At 41.4% G+C, this 14,982-nt stretch overlaps 1 protein-coding gene across 1 annotated transcript in view; it reads left to right on the forward strand.

The window, feature by feature from the left end:
- Positions 1 to 389: 389 nt before the first annotated feature.
- Positions 390 to 14,982, forward strand: part of TOP2B (DNA topoisomerase II beta) — a 61,489-nt gene continuing 46,896 nt past the window's right edge. Inside the window, exon 1 of the mRNA XM_088521175.1 lies at positions 390 to 535. Coding sequence (XP_088377301.1) covers positions 485 to 535 — 51 coding nt within the window. The 5' untranslated portion in view covers positions 390 to 484. The remainder of the gene's footprint in view (positions 536 to 14,982) is intronic.

The following is a 14,982-nucleotide window of genomic DNA, read 5'->3' on the forward strand; positions in this document are numbered from 1 at the left end:
GGAAGCGGCGGCGGCAGCGCGGGGGGGCGGGGGCTGCGCGGGCACACGCGTGTGGCGCGCGCGCGCGGGAAGGGTCCGCGGGGGAGGGTCCGCGGGGAGAGCCCCCCCCCCTCTTTTTTTTAAATAATAATAACCGTAGTTATTGATCCGTTCGGGGGCCTTTGTGGCTGCGGGGCGGGCAGAAGGCGGCGCGGCGGGCGCTGTCGCCGCTGCGGGGCGCAGGGCCCGCAGTCCCTTTAAACGAGCGGGAGGCGCAGGCCCGGCCGGGTCCGCGCGCCGCCCCCCGGCCTCGAGTTTGAGCGCGGGCGGCCGCGCGGCGCTTCCCCGCCGGGCCGCGGCCCGCTCCGCGCCTCCTGGCCCTGCTCCGCCGCCCGGCATGAACTAGCGGCCGCGCGGAGGGAGCGTGCGGCCGGCGCGGGCGTAGCGCGCTCTCGCTGCGCGGCTCTGCGCGGCCTCGCCTGGACCCGCGAGACACAGGCACAAAATGGCCAAGTCCGGAGGCGGCGGCGGCGGCAGCGGGGGACTCACTTGGGTGGTAAGTTATGGGCTGGGCTGTGCTTTTTTTTTTTTTCCCTTATTATCCCTTTTTTCCTTTTTTTTATATATATTATTCCTTGTTTCCCTGCGTGTGCCTGGTGAGCGTGGAAAGAGCGTGGGATCGCTCTCAAGCGAGGAGGGTGCGGGCGGTGGGTGTGAGGGGGGCAGCTCCACAGGCCCCTCGGAGGTGGCCCAGGCTCGCAGTGGAGGCTGCGGCCGGGGGGCTCAGCGGGGGCTCCTGCCCCTAAAAAGGTGGCTTGGGGGGCAAGCGGGTGCTGGGAAGAGGCCTAAACGCGTCCAGCACTGGGGCTGCTCAGCTGCTCGGCGTGTTCTGGGGAGTGACTGTCCTGCCCGAGGTGTGGGTTGTCTGTCACCCCGCGGGTGTCACAGCTACTGCTGCTCGGCACTGGGGCAAGACTAAGACTTTGCTGTTACTGCACAGGTTATGTGTTGATCTCAGCTGCCTGAAGAGACAAAAGCTGAAGCTGCTAAGTTTTGAGGTGGATCGTGAGGAGTTTTGCAGAGGCGTTTATGGGATAGCTTCATTAGCTCTCAAAAGTTTTGCCTCTGTGGTGTGTTTGAGAAGTTTCTTGCTGCTTTTCATGGGGTTGGTCAGAAGTGGTAAGATATGAGTGCGTGAAGGTGGTAACTGGTTCCAGAGCTGGTGAGTCATTTTGGGTGGTTTTAAAGTCCTTGGAGAGTATCAGCATCGGTGGGTGTTGTTGAGGGATGCAGTCCTCGTCTGCAGTAGTAGCGGATGCTCTCCAGTCTGAGAACGACCTCAGGAATGAGGAGCCTGAGATCACTTGAAGAGATCTGGTTCAATCGATAGATTACTTCTCTGTCTCCTGTGCCAGATGTAGATCAGGGTAGGGTGACTTCTTTAACATGGTTAAGCAGCAAAGTGGGAGCATCTTGGAGGATGGTGGGGTAGCTGCATCTTTACTCCCATGCATGTGCTTTATGGAGTTAGGAACTTTAATAAAGTCTCATTAGAGAGGATAATGGTGAACTTCTTCAGTTGTGGCTTTTGACATTTTTGGGTTGCTCCAGAGGGTTATGATTACCATTATTGAAGTGAATAAATCCTGTGTATTCTAATGGTGGAGTCTTATTATAGCTGTAATAATTATTGCATTCTATGTTAGTAAATCTCCTTTTCATTGAAAGGAGCTGGAAGCTTGAATAGGTATCTAAAAGTGATAAAGTTTCTGAGTGTGCCACTTGAAGTTAGATAGTTTAGATATGGAAACAGTGTAAATAGAGAAGCTAAAATAATTGTCCTTTCCTTTCTGCAGTGCTCTGTGATCTTTATCAACAAGAGTTATGGCCTTTGAATAGCTCTTCAGAATTAAGGTTTTTACAGGCTAGTTTGGACCCAATAATTGAAAGCTTTACAGCTCGTATAGAAAACTGCAGAAAGAAGTATGAAAATCCTTGAGTAGGCACTTTTAATGAAACTTGTTCTCAAATGTAGTGGGAATGAAAGTTTGGTGAGTCAACAGGTTTTTACAACTGGAAGCAATTTGGCTCTTCATTCTGTAAAAGCAGAAAAGATTGATGTATTTTTCTCATTTCAGAGTACTTTTAGAGAAGCAACTTGAATTTAGTTGAACTCTATTTTTCACCATGTTCAGATGATGTTTTGGGATGTGTTTCTTTTAAATACTGACAATTCTGGGCAGCTCTGAACACACACCTGTTCAGTGGCAGCTGTAGCTCACTGACATATAGAAGAGCGATGTTATTGTAGTGCTGAAGTGGATGGGGTAGCTGCTAGAAATGAGTTTAGTGAGCCAGGCTAAAAAGACTGTTGGTCTGGGTGATGGTTCATCAATGGATCTGTTACACTGGCCTTAGGGATGACAGAGGTGTACAGCCAGTGACAGTGATGGTTTCAGCTTTCCGGTTTTAATCTGCTTGCCCTCTGTCTGTTGGATACATAAGTACTTGATCTTTGGTTACAGACTTGTTTTGAAACTATTTTTTATTATTTTTATTTTTTTAGACTTCCCATTAGTGTGAAAAAAACAATGTGTGATTTTTTTTTTTTGTTCTTTGTTTTTTGATTTTTTTTGATGGTATAAGTTAAACACTTGAACGGTAACAGAAATAAGTCCAATTTGAAACATGAGGAAAGGTTTAAAGATAGCTGTGGTGTTAATTTATGTTCTAAACTGCCACATTTTATGGATGTAATTTGGTGCTCATGTCTTACTAAAAAGCCTGTATAATTTAAACTTTGGATTTGAGTTTAAATAGCGTTTTTATTGGTAGCTTCCACTAGGTAGGAAAGAATTATTTACAATTTTAAAAGAGGAAAGGTATTCCATAGTGCATGAGGCTTATGCTAAAGTGGTTTTTATGCTGAAAAAGTCCGATTATGCCTACTTCCGGTTATACCTATGTACTTTTAGAAGCAAGATATTGATGAATGCTTACAGAAATAGCAAATTATCTGTGTTTTCAGTTAACCTTTATGGAACTATGATGCTCTTTTTCAGGAGTTCTAGCGTAACAGAACTAGCAAAGGTCAGCTGGTAAGAAGGGATAGCTATCAGTTGACTGGGACGTGTGAGAGAACAAATATTTTAAAATTTTTATTAGGAAGATCATATCATAGTATAACTGAAAATAAGTCACGATAAACTAATTTAGAAATTGTAGTGCTTGCAGAATGTGTGTGTGGTGTTTTTTTTTTTTTTTTCTCCTCCCTTGCCTAACTTAACTCTTTTGAGTCAAAGCCTAGTCTCCACTGCTTCAATAATTTTGTAGTAGTTAGTAAAAGATGGAGTCTCGACAAAAAGAATGCTTGTTTTTCTGCTTTCCACAGGTCACCTACAAATGTTATTATCTATATTATAAGTTAGTTTCCAAAGTATGCGCTCAAAACTAGAGAAGCTGCCATACTAGAGAAGCATAATGACAGTTTCTAATGCTAAAAAACCCTTATTTTGAACAAAAGTCATTCTTACCTTTCAGCCTTTTAGTTGTATAGGGACTACTGAAAACAAGCTGTCATAATAATACGGTAATAGTTTGTGTGTGTGTGCTTTTATATATACATATATATATATGTGTGTGTGTGTATATATATATATATATATGCACACGGTGTAGTGAAAGTGGATTTTGTACATTTGAAGCAATGCTGTGAAGAGCTCTTAACTCTTAATGCAGTGGGTAATGCCCATGAAGCTATGGAAGAATGATTGCAAACAGCAAGAACATGTGCACCATCATTACTTGTAGTCATGTTTTCAAGGTTTTCTCCTCAACCTGAAGAGCCACATATGTTTTATAAATGAAAACTGAATCTCCTGAAAATAGCTGAAGACTCTCAACATGATTGCTATTCTGTAGTACTTCAGTGAAAGAATTCGGCCTCAGATCTAGGAAGTGCTAGCTTAATGTAAAATATGTCATGTATTATCTTTATTATTATTATCCTTTCTTGTGCACTTCCTGAGTAGAGTATATAGGTAAATAGAAGTAATGTGTATATTTTTGCAAGAGCAGACAGGATCATATATTTTTTGAGGTAATATCCTAGCTGTATACTGGTAAGTGAAAAGGCAGCAAACTGTTCAACAAGTAGGATATACCTATTAATGCCTCTTAGTAGTTTCTAAGTTTACCTTGAAAATAACTTTCAGCTTTAAACCAATAGTTTGTAGTAGAGCAGAATATACACTTAAAAAGAGCACCATAGACTCAAAAAAAAAAAAAAACAAATGTTAAAGGGACTGTGTCTTTATGTTATCAGTTTATTTGAAAACAAATAGCTCAGACTGTAATAAAGGGATAGCTTTCATTTTTACTTGGTTATTAGTAATTTGTTTTGTTTGAAGAGAATTAAAACAAACCTTTCTTTTAAACATCTAACAGCCAGTGATATCTATAGACCTAAATAATTCACTTTGCACTGTGTGGTTTCTGACTTTCTGAATAGTCTGTTCTACCTTAAATCTGCATGTGTTCTCCCTTGCCCCAGGTGTATCCCCACTGTTGCTGTTTTCTCAGCTTCATCTGTTACTTGAGTTTGGGAGCAGGACTTCTTGAGGAGGGACAGGACAGGATTCCTTCTGCTGTCAATGCAGTGCCTGAGGAAGAGTGTCAGGGTATGATTGGGTGCCTGAGAGTTGGACTGTGTCATTGCTTATAGTATGGAGCTGCTAGAGTGAGGCTGGTGAAGGGCTCCCAAGGTGGTTAAAAGACAGGAGCATCCCTTACATGAGGAAGGCTGAGAGCTGGGACTGCTCATCCTGAGAAGCAGAAGGTTGAGGGGCGTGGAGAAGGGGAAGAAATGTTAGCAATGTGTGTAAGTATCTCATGAGTGGGTGTAAAAATGGAGCTGAAATCTTCTTAGTGATGCCCAGTTGACAGAGGGCACAAACTGAATTTGTGTCAGAACATAAGAAAAAAATCTCTTTACTGTGAGGGTAACATCCAGGGCATTGGAACAAACTCCCTGGAGAGGCTGTGGAGTCTCCATCCTTGGAGGTGTTCAGAAGTCCGGGCAGTGTGGTGTGGATGACCCTGCTTGAACAGGGGTTGAACAGGTAGATTCCTCCAGAGGTCCCTTCTAACCCCAACTGTCCTGTGAGGTACAGCTAGATGTGAATCCAGTCACACAGACTGGAAGAGTTGAGCCTGGTTAGCAACCTGTCTTAGAGGCGAACCAGGTACACATGGTTCATCAAAAGGCAGGTTTTGTGACTGTAGCTCCTACTGCTGAATTGTCAAGACTTGGCTATGTGGTCCCAGGTTAAAGCTCGGAATTACCTTTCTATTCTTTCTGTTTCTGTCTGGATCGGGCCTTCAGCTGTTCCTCTCCTAGCTGGAGTTAGGTCTAAAAGACAAGTTGTGAAGAGGATATGCTGTTAGTTACTTTCTTATCTTTCCTATGATATACTGTGGTGTCTACAGGGTGGGGGCAAAAAAGGACAATCTTGCATTGCTTGCTCTTGAGATTTTTTTTCAGTGTTTCTGCCTTTTTATAAGAACCTATTTTTTCTTTTGTTACTGCGTTGGACAAGAGAAAAAGTGCCTTTTTTGTTTGTTTGTTTTGATTTGTGCTGTGCAATCAAAGGGAGGTCTGATATGACAGATGTTCAAGTGTGCTGCTATTTACTTTCATTACATGTAATACAGTTATAGATTTGGGATCTGTGTAACCTCTCAAAAATTGAAAGGAAGCTGCATTGCCTTCTGCCCATTGAACTTCTGCTCTGTTCTGCCTGATGAGTAAGGAGGCTGCATTGCAAAGATGCCTTAAGCCTCCTGTGTATCCTGTCCTTGTAAGAAAGCATCTGTGGTGCAACTTGGTCGGTTGGACACTGTTGTTTTGAAGAAGGGATTCATTAGATGTTATAGCTTGCCTGCCAGAAAGGAAGTTGTCACATCTCCCTTATCTTCCCCGCCACAATACAGTGAAAAACTTCTGGTTTGGTCTAGTTTTGTGCTTGTTAGAGAGCTGAATAATGCAGGGTCAGAGAAGTAGCAGAGATGACACTAGGCAAGGGCTGGGTGATGGAAGGGAACTGGGGCCACTTCTTTGTGACTGCAACTGAGCCAGGTTTGCGGTGTAATAATGTGAAACCTCATTGTGGGCGCTCTGATGTAGAAGAAAATTTACTGTCGTTTAGGTGAAAGAGTGCTAAAGCTGGAGGAAGATTTCCGTAGTCCTCATTGCATTGAAGTGGCAACTAAATTGTAATGAGCTCCAGGAAAGAACACATATCTCTCTCTCTTTTTGGGGGAAATAGGTGCACAGTGCATGGAGGATTATTTGAAATTTGGGGCAGGTATGTTCATGCATATGTCCTTTTTGAATCTGTCTAGCTTTGTGTGTACATATACTTTCCATGCTAACTGTTCTGTATTCAAGGGAAACTAGGAAATTACTTTGAGCAGGTAAGCAACGTGTCAAAAAAATTCAAGTAGTCTAAGGTAGGCAGCTTAGATCTGGCGGAGAAAAGCATGATTTAGTTCTCATGTCTTATATTCATGGACTTTGCTATTTTTTCAGAAGTGGATTTTTGCCATGTGTGTGAATCTTCTGTGTCTATATGCATGTTCAAATACATGTTTATAATTAAAAGCAACAATTGCCATTTGTAACTTGTGGATATGAATAATTCCTGGAAATGTTTTTTACAATATTGAAATGATTGGTCTTGTTGTTGCCTTTCTGAAGAGTTTGGGGGATCGCCTGTCATTTTCATTCCATTTTCTGAATGCTATCACTGCTATAAATAAGTGTCACTTTGTTTAAAATTTCAAGGGAGAAAAGTAATGATAGCTCTTTCTGTTTTAAGGTTCTTCTGGTAGAATTTACTTAAGAAATGGAAACTCATTGTAAAGGATGAAGAGGGAGGATCTGGAAATGAAAACTGCTATTCAGAAAACCTAACTTTCTTCAGCATGCATCATTTAAAACAATAAAGTTTTTGCAAGCTGCCCAAAAAGAAAAAAAATATTCTGCTCTATATAGGTGGTATGAAAGCTTTCATAAGCAGACTGAGTGGGGAGAAACCGTCATGTTCTAAACATGGGTAATGGTGCAAAGAAGCCTACTTATGTGCTTGGAGAATTAATGGTTCCTTCTCAAGTACAAACAAGTGAAGCCAAAGTATTTTGGAAGAATGTATTTCAATATATATATATATTTTAAAACTTAATTTCTGAATTGGATACTAAGACATATAAAATGTCTTAAAATAACCTCAAAAATAAATAGAGGTATTCTGATTCAATTATAACTGGGGATCTCCCCCAGTCTTCAAATAGAGCATCTTCACCTATGATGAACTGGTGGTATGTGTGCTTCACTGACAACATTGCAAGCCAGCTATGCAGGTTTTTGGGGGAAGATACGAATGAATAGTCCATTTTACATCCATTCCTCTAGTCGTGTGCTGGTGATGATGCATAGAAAAAAAAAACGCGTGTGGGGGCAAAATACCTCTTTTCATTAGACCAGCTGATGTAGTTGAAGGGGAGCTGGTGTCAGACATTCTAGTGCTTGCAGCTGTTTAGGATTTTGCCTGTGTGCACAGAGGAAGCATTTTCCATCGTATATGAACTGGTGACGCTGTCTTAAAGTCGTTTCACCACCATTACACTATGGTATCTTCATGCAATATTTGACATACTGGGCCACAGTCTTGCAGTAAAATGAAACTTGCTGTAAGAAGGTAGGTAATTACCCTTTCTTGTCATCAGACAGGCCTAGAGAGGATTCCTCCTAAACTCATGAGTAGAACAATGTATAAGACCATGCAAAATCCAGCCAGGGAAAGTTTCCTCTTTAGGGTTGCTGGGCAGGTGAAGCAGGCAGCCAAATATTTATGAGAAAGCAAGCATGGAGTTGTACTTTTTTAATCAATTCTTCCTGATACTGATTAAATCTTTTAGAATAACTCATGTAGATGTTTGTTTTGTTGCTAGTTAAGTGATAAACATCCGATGTCAGGTAACAGAAAGATAATGAAAATGCCAAACATTTTAAACTAAAAATACTCAAAATAAATTCAAGATTATTTTATGACAGCCTTTTATGTTGTGACTCTTATAGAAGGTGAATAATTCCATCTGTCAAGATGAAATTCCTAAATTGCAGATTAAAGGGCAGAATTTTGATGGTCTTTATAACTGTCAAAATTCTCAGTGAGCAATCTTGAAAGGTGTTTTATAGTAACTTCCATAGGAATGCATTGTGGGAGGATGAGTGACTGACGAGGGAGATTGGAAAAAGGCCGAATGAGGTTCCTTCTGTTGGTGGTCAGTACAATTCCATTGAAATGGTGCTTCGGCTTTGTTTGCATATTGCTATCTGTGTTTGTGTGGGGGAAGGAAAAAGAGTTGAAGCATCAGACTACTCAAGTACAGTGTTGATCTTTATGAAGTGGCAGGAGCTCTCTGGGGGGGCCTAGATCATGATGCAGCTGTAGGAGTGTGACTAATGTATGAAATCTTTGAAAGCTGTTCAAACTGAGGGTTAGATCTATCAGCTTACCTTTTCCTTTTAAAATAATCTCTGCAATTGGGAAATTTCAATGTACTGAAGAGTATAAGAATACTTTCTCAACCACCAAGAAAGCTGGTAATTTGTACCAGAAATTCCATTACTTCAGAATTAGTTGAGCAGGTACAACCTCCAAGATCTTGTTAGGCTCACCCAAGCCTTGTGGTACAAAGATATCCAGATGAGAACTTTATCACAGTGGAAAAATGCATTACAAAAGTAAACAGTAAAAAACTTGGAACAAGGCTGGCAGTAATTCAGCTATACTGAGCAGTTAAGTGTGTTAAGGTTGATCATACTGAGCAGTGTTGGGGAAAGAAGGTCCTGAAGCATGAGATGACTTCAGGGAGTTGTGGTAGCCCTCTGCTGCGTGCCTGTTTAGCAAATTGTTTGTGATCTTTCCATTGCCAGTCCTTTTCTCGGGGCATGCTGCAGTGATATATAGGATCTTTGTGGTAGATGCAAGGAAGTCTAGGATCTTTTCCTCTTACAGGAATATTGTACAGTGTAGCTGTAAAGGTGATGGGAAGAGGGGTTATTCCAAGTTGCCTAGGATTATACGGGAAGGAATTTCCTGTTGTTGATCTGTGAGCACTGGAGCTCTGTGGGAAGCGTAACCAGGAGAGTAATGTCTGGCTGTCCTGGTAACTGCATGTACCATATGTCATGTGCATGTTAACATGGGCGTTTTCTCTGTGCTGAGATGTACAAGCTACAGTCTGTTTTGGAAATGTGTAGGCAACATTGTCACTCTTTAATCTTGTTATTTTGTTTAAACTTGTGAGACTGCAACTCAAATCTCTAGCACAAGGAAAAGCGGGCCAGTAAAAGTGTTGATGAGAATAGTCTTTAAAGGTTATTGGGCTAAAACTTAGTCTGAGCATTTGCCCAATAAAATTCCATTCAGTCTATCTTTAGAGCTGTTTTTGTTAGACCTACTTTATTTTTTGCTGTGGTTATATGACAGAGATAAATGGAACAGAGTCCATGTGGTCGTGAAGAGTTAACGTGCGTAGGGTGAGTCTTCTGAGATCCCACAGGTTTGAGAAGCTCTTCTCAAACTTGCACTGGCATCCAGTTGGGCACATGGTGTCCATTTCTACATAAAATAGGTGATTTTTATTTTACCTGTACATTTACAAAATCATAAGCATTACATTTTACCATCCAAAAGCAGGAGATATTTCCTGCAAGGGATTGCAACCTGAGACCTTGAACCTGACAAATGAATGCTTGAATGATCAGTGACAAGAATCATTAAAATGGTTTTGGTGGGGCATTATAATGATCAAAAATATCTGTGTGTTACTTGGTGATACTACCTTTAAGAGCCAACAATAAATGGTTAAAAAAATACATGTGGAAGAGGTTGGTGTGTATTTTCAGGTCAGGCACACAGTAATATACAAGACCTTTAGGGTTTTTAATTGTTCGCTTCTGTTTTTGTTTGAGCAACAATTCTTTGAAGGTTATTTTAGCATGGGTTTAATAATCTTTAAAAAAGCGCACTTCCTTCTAATAGGAAACAAAATGTCAATTAACCATTACTTATTTCCCAAGTCCATTGGATGACCCTCAGTGCCTTTGCTAAAACTAGTATAGGGTATGGGATTTGTTAGCGGGTTTTTTTTTTTTTTTTGTAGTAGTATTTTTATTTTAAGGTCATTTCCCTAGCAGCACATATGTATTTTTAAAAAATATTTAAAATGTCTATAATTTTCTGATAGAACTAGTTATAGTGAACATACCTATCTGCACAAAAATGATGCTCTTCACACTTCAGATATTTCACGGAGGATGCAATAAAGAGATTCAGTTCATATCATTAATGGTATGCTGTGATCTATGCAAATTTCTTGTGGTAACAGGAAACTGTTACTTCTCTGTGTTTCTGTCTTGGCAGGAGAGCCAAACCATTTGTTAAGCACAGCAGGAGAGTGGTATCTTTTGAACCCCCCTCCAGTTTTATTTTCATGGTGGGAGGTATTCTCAGTCAGGTTTTTCTTGGGCAAAATTGCAAATCGTTCAGGTAACAGTTTTAGTCATTATTATTATTATTATTTTTTCAAGGCAAGGAGAAGGCGGTAGGATCTAATGTGTAATGCCAGGCTACAATCAAGTGTATGTTGCTGATAAAACTTAGACACTTATTTCCATACTGCACTTACAACTTTTTGTTTTGAGGTATATCTTAGCTCTTTCAGAACAGCTAGTTTTGTTTTGAACAGTAAGTAGTAGATCTAGGTTCCTAGGTTCCTTTACTTAATTAACCTCTCTAGGCTTTACAGCTTAATTACATTAATGATTTATTGTCCTCTCCTACTAACTGTGCTCATTCTACCTTTTATTTAAGGGAATGTGGGACACTGCCATGTGCATTTCTAAGTTTTTATGTCCCAGGTGCTGCATTTGTCCCAGGTGCTGCATTTGTCCCAGGTGCTTTCAGGAGCATCACCCTGGCAGTTACCTGCCTGTGGCAGTTGTGGATGTTAAGGCAGAAAGATACAAAGCCAAAGGGAAAATTTGTCCTGTTGGTCACGCATAACATGTCCTCTGTGCTCGTGTCTAAATGTCTTCCAGTCTAGGGCAGGTACCCTTCTTTGCCACCTAGCAGAAAAAGGAATGATGTTTTTGAAACATTGAGGCTTATGAGAAAACAACACAGCTTGTGCTGAGGAGGCAAAAAGCTATCTGGAAGATTATTGTGGGCATGGAAGCCAGATGTTTTTGCTATGGAGTGATGTATTCTCTCCATCAAATGCAGTATGTTAAAGGAACCTCTCTGTCTAGTGCAGTAGGAGTATGTGGTCTAGTTCTTTTTTTTTCTTCTTCCCTGAGCACACTCATTAGAACACACACCGGAAAGGCAAAAACCACATCAGCTGCTCCTCCTCAACCTCAAGTCCTATTGTACTTTAAATGAGAAATAAAGAATGACTAGGCAAGGTGTTTTTTTTTTTTTTTTTCTCTCTCTCTCTCTCCTTACAGAGTGTGGGGGAGGGAAAAACGGGCTAATACAGGAATAAGCCAATATTCCCAATTGGGAAAAAATAATATATTTTCTGGGATTTTTCAACTTCATATATTTTTTTCATCAGTGTGGACTTAAATTGCATGAAGAAAATTCTGCTTAAAAGTAAAGCATGACACTAAAGAGATGTAACCCAGTTATGGCAACATACTGATGGCAACAAACTGATGACAAAACTATTCCCATCTTCGTTCTGGAAACACGTTATTTCCCTCTACCTAGAAACTGAGCATAGGAATAGCTTTTCTTTGAGGCTACAGAACTGGCCAGTTCAAACATGTGTCCTTTGAGCTAACTTGAAGAGCAACTATTGCAGCACAAGTAACCAAACTCAGTGTGGTGACTCAATGTGATTTCAAAACATAAAGGCCATGTGACCCTTTTTTTTTTTTTTTTTTTCCCCACCCTGGAAAGGCAATAAAAATCCATACCAACATGCAGATTTTGTTGTTTTCTGTTGCATGCAGAAATTTCGAAGGGAACATTGTAAGAAGAAAAAAATTGCAAGATGTGAAGGAAGATGCTGCTAAAACTAAGTATGTGAATTCTGAGGATCAAAGTAGACAGCAAATGTTACAGTGCTGACTAGTTTAAAGGCCGACTAAGTTCTGACCCTGCGAAGGCACCAAGGAAGAATGACTATACCCTGGAAACACTACTCATTCCCAATTGATAGGGGAAAAAAAAAAACTCAAACTCCTTTTCAGTTATTAAATACTCTGTTTTTCAAGTAAAGCTAGTCTATGTTGGGCAGATTGAAAGGGAAAGGTTTGACATGTATGGATGTTTGTTGTTTGAGAACGAAACTTGCAAAAAATCATATTGGAGAAAACAGTCCCTAACAAAAAGGGGTGGACAATAATGTACACCATGTGTTTTTGATGTAGAAATCCGAGTACCACGGACTATCGATGCAGAACAAAAAAGCTTTCCCCTAGTGTTACCACTGCACTGTGTTGGACAGAGTGTAACATGCTAGCGGCATTTGAAGTCATGATCCGAAGAGTAATTGCAGGCCTGTAATAAAAGATCCATAGTGCAAAGTGCTTCAGCATCTGAACTACTCGAGGATGGTCGTCTTGTTGATTAAACATATTTGAGGATAATGCCTTTGATCCAGATACTTCCATGATTTATTTGCCATCACCTTGGAGGCTGGCTATCAAGCATATGAAATTTTGCATATCCATCACAGGAGTGTTAGGAAAGTCAAATACCATTACTAAAAACATCTTAAAGTGGCCGTATTAAGATTTCAACTGAAAGAATTAGACTGAAAATTGAATAACACTTTTTAAAAGTGATTTATTGGGAAGCAGAAGACTTAAATCCCTTATGATACATGATTAATTCTCTTTAGAGGTTTTGTCATGAAACAACAGCTGGTGCCATTTAGGGAAGTGTGATTAGAACTTCAGTAATACCACGATCTTCTATATGGGAGAGAATACAAAAGACTTCTTGAGACAATTTCAGAATATACAAGAAAAGACTCACTTTAACATCAAGATTGCGGTGTAGTGCTTGCTCAGCTTAAAAATAAGGCTCTTTGTTTACTTACTTTCATTTTGAGTAGCAAAGCCTCAGCAGGTGAAAACATTGTGGGAGGGTTGTTTGTTTTCTTATAAGAGGAAGGCGTAAGGGGAAGACTATTGAGGATGTTTGTGTCCCTACATCTATATCAGGGTTGGGTGATCAAAGTTCATTTAGGAAATTCATTTAGGAAATCCAAAGTGAATCTTGAACTCCAGGAATGCCCATTCGGGATGGAGACACAAGGATATGAAGCTGATCTTCTGTTTCAGAGCACAGCACAGGCCAGCAGGCCTGGGAATTTGCAGTTCTTCAAGCTTATGGTACTTCCATCCTTGTCTAGCTGTTTTATGTAATTGATTACATTTTGTCTTTTGTTTACATGCTATATTTTAGTAGTATATAATGATAAATAAATTCTGAATATTTATGGGTATCTTTGCATACAGTTGACACATGCACTCTCTTCTTACTGCTCTCAGAAACTGAAACTTACTGTTTAAATAGAGTGCAGGGGAAAGATGTTTGTGTTGTGTTAGTAAAAACTGTAGAATTAAAGGTCTGTGAAACTACCTTTGTGGGTGGAGAGTGGGGTTTTTGTTATTGTGTGGCTCTGAAGAAAAAATATATGATGTGCTTTGTGTGTGTGTGTGTGTTTTTTTTTTTTTTTTTTTTTTTTCCCTCCCTCTTCAGTCATACATAACTATGTTTTAACTAGCTCTGTTATAAAAGACCGCTCTTTTTCATGCAGAAGTGGGACAAAAGAAGGTCCTTAGTGTGGTTGAGTTAGCCATCCCCACCTCTGTGCCTGACGCCTGAAGTGCTGGCTGGTGACAGCTGCCTGTCCTGTCGGATTCAAAAACCTCTTGAGGTGCAAAAATGTAGCTGGAAGGAGAACTGGCTGGGTACACGAGGCTGTTCTGCAGGTTGACTACAGGGAGGTTTTTGACGTAGTCTCTTGTACCATCCTCATAGGCAAGCTCAGGAAGTGCAGGCTCAATGAGGGAGCAGTGAGGTGGGTTGAGAAGTGGCTGACAGGCACAGTGCAGAGGGTTGTGATCAGTGGCACAAAATCAGTCCCCTTGGAGCCATAGCTTGCACCCTCCCCCCAGGGCATCAGGGAGTGGGGTGAAGGGGCTGAGCACACCCTCTCTCACCAGGTTTGCAGCAGGGTGACTGATGCACCAGTGCAACCACACAGGAACTGGGGGAGCTGGACAGAGGAACCTCATGAAGTTCAACACATGGAAGTGCGGAGGCCTGCGCCTACAGAGAAATAATCCCAAGCACTGCAGCCTGGGGCTTGATCTGCTGGAAAGCAGCTCTGCAGAGGAGGACCTGTGTTCTCATGAATCACAGACCACCCATGAGCCAGCAGTGTGCCCTTGTGGCCCAGAAGGCCGATGCTGCCCTTGGGGGCGTTAGGAAGAGCGGTGCCAGAAGGTCAAGGGAGGTGATTCCCTCCCCCGCCGCCTCACACTCACGCTCTCAGCTGTGGCGAGGCTTAATCCAGGGTGAACGTGAAGCTGCTGGAGTGAGTCCGGTGCAGGGCAGCTAAGGGATGGTTAGGAGTCTGCAGCTTCTCTCGTATGAGAAAGGCTGAGGGAGCTGGAACTCTTTGGCCTGGAGCAGAGAAGGCTGAGGGGGATCTTATCAATGCATGGAAGTATTTAAGGGTGTGAAGAGGATGGGGCCTGACTCTCTTCAGTGGTGCCCAGCAACAGGACGAGAAGCAGTGAGCACAAACTGAAACACAGGAAATTCCATCTGAAATGAGGAAAAGCTTCTTTACTCTGAACGTGATGCTGATAAGTACTGGAACAAACTGCCCGGAGGGGTTGTGGAGTCTGCA

Source organism: Tinamus guttatus, unplaced genomic scaffold (genome assembly GCF_059628265.1).
Source record: "Tinamus guttatus ecotype Peru unplaced genomic scaffold, ASM5962826v1 Tinamus_guttatus_pri_ptg000115l, whole genome shotgun sequence".
Taxonomy (NCBI): Eukaryota; Metazoa; Chordata; class Aves; order Tinamiformes; family Tinamidae; genus Tinamus; species Tinamus guttatus.